Source organism: Sinocyclocheilus anshuiensis, unplaced genomic scaffold (genome assembly GCF_001515605.1).
Source record: "Sinocyclocheilus anshuiensis isolate Anshui unplaced genomic scaffold, SAMN03320099.WGS_v1.1 scaffold874, whole genome shotgun sequence".
Lineage (NCBI taxonomy): Eukaryota > Metazoa > Chordata > Actinopteri > Cypriniformes > Cyprinidae > Sinocyclocheilus > Sinocyclocheilus anshuiensis.
This window is the reverse complement of record NW_015538065.1, coordinates 86,738-91,904: the sequence shown is the minus strand read 5'-3', so window position 1 is coordinate 91,904 and position 5,167 is coordinate 86,738. Positions and strand designations below refer to the sequence as shown.

The 5,167-nt window shown below is 41.3% G+C and overlaps 1 protein-coding gene across 1 annotated transcript; it reads left to right on the top strand.

Annotated features, from left to right (window-relative positions):
- Positions 1–3,133: 3,133 nt before the first annotated feature.
- LOC107683583 (somatostatin receptor type 1-like) lies at positions 3,134–4,820 on the top strand. Its single transcript, XM_016479657.1, has 2 exons — positions 3,134–3,655; positions 3,688–4,820. The coding sequence occupies exon 2, from the start codon at positions 3,705–3,707 to the stop codon at positions 4,818–4,820; it is 1,116 nt and encodes a 371-aa protein (XP_016335143.1). The 5' UTR covers positions 3,134–3,655; positions 3,688–3,704.
- The last annotated feature ends 347 nt before the right edge of the window (positions 4,821–5,167 follow it).

The window sequence follows — 5,167 nt, the reverse complement described above, 5'->3', positions numbered from 1 at the left end:
TATGCGCTGCATCTGCTGCCTACTTATACTCACGCTGTGATCAGCAGCAGCTGGATGCAATAATCGCATGCCAATGTGCATTGGCTCGGTTAGTTTACACTCGAAGTAGATTGGTCTCTCTAAGCGAGATCCCAATTCGTCGGTCATCCAACGTGACGTCTCCGTTCCCTCCTTCAGGGAACGAGCGTTACCATACGTAACCGAGACGTTCTCCTGTTCATCTTCTCAGACATCCTCATTTGTCATTGACCAGCTACTCCCAATTTTTACATACCTCTTCAGTTCTTCCAGCCACATTACTAACTTGTGCCACTATTTGAGACATTACTGTGACCTGAGAGAGAGAGAGAGAGAGAGAGAGAGAGAGAGGACAGAAACTCTGGAGCTGGAGGAAAATGTCAGAGAACAGTAATGGAGTTTTCCTCTCCACTGTGAACTCATTCTCACTTATTCTCTTTCCCTCTTTTTCACTCCCTTGATCTTCGTCTCTGTCTTTCATCATGAGCTCCTCCAGCATGTCTTAACTCACTCTCGGTTGTACGTGTGAGTCAGTCCACCTGTGACCTGCTCCTCTTTCACAACCCTTTCTTTTTTCTTTATCCCACTGTGTTCTGTGCTCCTGCTGGTTCTCACTTTTTGTGTATCAGTTGAAGGTCCATTTCCCCTGTCACTATTTTCTCTTCTCTTTCACTCGCTTCACTTTCCTTTTCAACCGTTCTTTCATTCTCCTTGCACATCACAGACAGACAAAAATGCCCATTGCGTCATGAAAAGGCTTTTGCTTTGGCATCAGCAGGTGTCCTTATGGAGATCACAGCAGTGAATGCACTATTTACCGGGTGAGAGGGCTTTGAAATGCTTTGTAGATAATGTAATTTCCATTTCCCATTTGATACATCGAGGTTAGGTATGTATCATTAAAGCACAGAACCTTTATGCAGTATGTGCTAAACTGATTATATTTATATAAGAACCATCTCACTGTAAACAGGGAGCAGCTATGATGAAAAATATATGAATTAAGCTTTTGGAGTCCTTTCACCTGAAAATGATTAAACAAAGGTATAGACAAGTCACATTTATTTATAGAGTGTGTACAAAATACAGATTGCAAGCAGCTTCACAGTAACAAACATGGAAAAATGATGCAAATTTAACTATAAAACATTCAATTTAGCTATAAAGCAGCTCTACAGAAGACAATAGTGTCATTATTTGGCTCAAGTAGTTCAATGTTGATTCAATTCAGTTTAATAACAGTGTCAATGTCCCAAAGTTAATTAATTAGGAAATAATTTCAAAGGCAGCTCTACAGAAGACAATAGTGGCATTATCCAGCTCAGATTCTGTGTTGAATCAATTTAGTTCAGTAACAAGTAAGTCTCAATGTTATGTTAATTCATTTTTTGATTTAACATTCAAAGCAGAAAAGTATTGAAAGCAGATAATCAGGGCCTTTTTTATCCCCAGGAAAAACACACCATAGTGATTGTTATTAGCAATAACACAACTAGGCACTTGGACTTATCTAGTTTTAGCAAAATGTTCCATCTTTCCAAATAGAGATCTTTATCTCTCTCTGCTTGAAGCTGTAAGATTGAATGGCAGGGGAGAGAAGCAGCTTTATTTATTATCTGGGCTCCTGTGTTAAAAATTCTGCTCACAGTATTGTTTTCCTCAGGATTAGCTGTTTTATACATTGCTGGAGCAAACACAAGGCCATTTGTATTCCAGCCATTCGTGTTATTAGCTTACCAGATTTGTGCTTAACATTGCATTTGCTTTTTGGATGATCAGAGGCACTAGCTGCCCAGCTTGAGCTGTGAGGGGGTTCAGGGGTTAGTGTTTTCTGTCCTCTCCTTTTCATTACTTTCTCATTTAGTTGGCATCACCATGGTCGAGTCCTACAGCAGGATGTTTGCTCTTTGTGAGCAAACAGATTGAAGTCAAAGGTGTCTCTGCGTCTTCATGTCTTCTAATTGAAGAGGGGAATGGCTGAGAGAGCTTTCGGACACACTCATGCATTCACAATGGCACGGATGACAAATATATCTCACTTCTAATCTCTGAATCCATTTTATATCCAGGGCAAATAGATATGCAGACACACACACTCAGACAGGGATGAACAGGTGTCTCAAAATTACTAATTCTCAATTAGTAATTCCACCTTTTCCATTAAAAAAATGCTTAAACATACTTTAAATAAGATAAATGACTATGGTAAATTACTAATTATTTACTACAAATTGCAAATAATTCTGGCAAGTGATTCTTTTAAGCACAAACCTCACAAAATGTCAAAGTTTCTCAGGGGAATGGCATATTGGAATGCAGAATGCAAAAATAAAAAAAAAAAAAATTTTAATTTTTTTAAAAAAAAAAAAAAAAAAAAAAAAAAAAACCTTTGTGCTCTGTTGAAAATTCTTTACCTAAAGGTAAAAAAGGGTCAAAAATTTAAACTGCTTATAAATCTTTCATTATCACCAAATCTTGGATTCAATATTTTTATGCACCTTGGTTTTTGAGTGAAAAAAAGCATTATTTGTGGATAATGTAAGCAATATTCACTCAAAATCTGAGGTTCATAAGCTCAGTTCAATGGAGCCAACGATTAATCAGTCCCAAAAAGAACAACAAAACTTGTGCTAACTTAAAGAAAATAAGTTGATAAAAATATTAAATCCAATATTTGGTGATAATATTGCATAACGAGAAATTTATAAGCAATTTTTTTGTAGGCTGGGTATTTTTTGATTGGGAATGCCACAAGTGTAACAAGCTTTTTAGAAAATCCCTAAAAAGTTTGGGAAGTTGTTATACTCTGTCCAATGCGATAACATTAACTATAATTTTTGGGGAAAAATCTCCAGGTCCAAATGAAACACATGAGGGTTAAGATATTTTCACTTTTTTGCAGTAATCAGACACCCCTTCAACCTTATGATTGCCATCAGTGCCTTTAACTAACATGTTTTATTTATTTATTTTTTTTATAGATCTTAACGACACCTGGAACAAAGGAATACCAGTGAAACAAAGCAAACTAAATATATTACACCTAAACTCCTCAAGCCATCTCTCTTTTTTTGATGGTACGATGGAACAGCTTCAACTCCAGATGAACTAATCTTGATTTAACAATATGCTGTGGATCACGTTCTCCACTGGGAGGCTGTTCTTGCGGCAAGAGCACATGGAGAGTAACGTAGTAATACTTTGATTCACAGACTCAATTTGTTTTTAATGAGCTGGAATGCCTTCTCTCTGCCAAGAATGAGAAGTTGAATGATGCTCAGCGAGCCATGCCCTTCAACACCTGCACACTCTCATAGAAGAGCACAGGTTTGCTAAGCAATCGAAGAGGAATGCTCATACTTAGAATTCTGCAGATGCAACAATTTCGCCTTCGGATTCCAATTTTTCTGCTTATTATCTCCAAGTTCTGAAGAAACGGGAGTCCCTTAGGAGATGGAGATGAGACCCATGTGAAGCTGTCGGGTTGGTCACAAGGACCTGTCTATTGGTTTGGTGCAAAAAATGTCAAGGGCACTTGAAGGTTGAAGAAAAACAAGACTTGTGACTGTTTGAGAATGTCTAACTTTAGAGCAACATTAAGACATTGAGTGACTTTTGGAAATCACATACAGAAAAACCCAATTTGGGTACAAAACATCAAAAAATACAAGTCAATACAGCAAAAAATGGCAGAGCTTGCTGGATATAATGGCAGCGAGAACTCTGTGTTCTCAACCGGTCTGCCTTTCAACTCTACTGGCGACTATGAGTATTACGAACCCGAACCCGATGCCAGCAAGATCATCATCCCCTCCATCTATGCACTGGTGTGCTGCGTCGGCGTCACGGGAAACGCCATGGTCATCTACGTCATCCTCAAGTACGCCAAGATGAAGACGGCCACCAACATCTACATTCTTAATCTCGCCATTGCGGATGAACTCTTCATGTTGAGCGTCCCCTTCCTGGCGACCTCGGCCGCGGTGCATCACTGGCCGTTTGGCTCACTCATGTGTCGTTTGGTTCTCAGCGTGGACGGCATCAACATGTTCACGAGCATCTTCTGCCTGACCGTGCTGAGCGTGGACCGCTACATTGCAGTGGTGCACCCAATCAAAGCGGCTCGCTACCGTCGCCCAACCGTCGCCAAAGTGGTCAACGTTTGCGTGTGGGGACTTTCGCTGTTTGTAATTCTGCCCATCATCATCTTTGCAGACACGGTTCCGGCGCAGGATGGAGGAGTGGACTGCAACTTCCTATGGCCTGAGTCCTCGTGGTCAGAAGCGTTTGTGGTCTACACGTTCCTACTTGGTTTCTTGCTCCCCGTGGCTGCTATCTGTCTGTGCTACTGCTTGATTGTAGTGCGCATGCGAGCGGTGGGTCTAAAAGCGGGCTGGCTGCAGCGGCGGCGCTCTGAAAAGAAGATCACACGCATGGTGCTGCTAGTGGTGGCCGTTTTTGTGCTCTGCTGGATGCCGTTTTATATTGTGCAGCTGATTAGTGTGTTCCGCAAGCCGCCGAACCCCATGGTGACTCAGCTATTTGTCATTCTAAGCTACGCTAACAGCGGCGCCAACCCCATTCTCTACGGATTCGTGTCGGACAATTTCCGCCGCTCGTTTCAGCGTATCATTTGTTTCCGCTGGCTGGAGAACGGACTGGATGCTGAGCAGGTGGACTACTGTGCTGTTGCCCTGCGGCGTCAGAACACATGCGGCCCACCGGACTTTCCAAAGGAGTGCTTGGCCTCCAACATGGTGTTTCGTAATGGAACCTGTACCTCCCGTACAACCACTCTGTGAGAGGGTATTCAGTGAGAGTGTTAAGAGTTTAAAGGGATAGTTGACTCAAAAATGAAAATCGTTATTTACTCACTCTCATTTCTTTCCAAACCTGTACTAACAGTTTTGGTTATCAGTGATGTTTATTTTTGGGTGAACTACCCCTTAATCATATCATTCATTAAGACATGAAGTGCAGTACCAATTGACCTATCGGTTAGCCCCTCCCCTCGAACACAGATGAGCCAATGGCAGTCAAGTATCAGTTGCACAGGGACCGGAACTCGGACATCTTTAGATTTCAGCGCCATAGAGAAACATTGGAAGATTAGAAGCTTTCATTGGTTTGATGGTATTTATGCTACAAA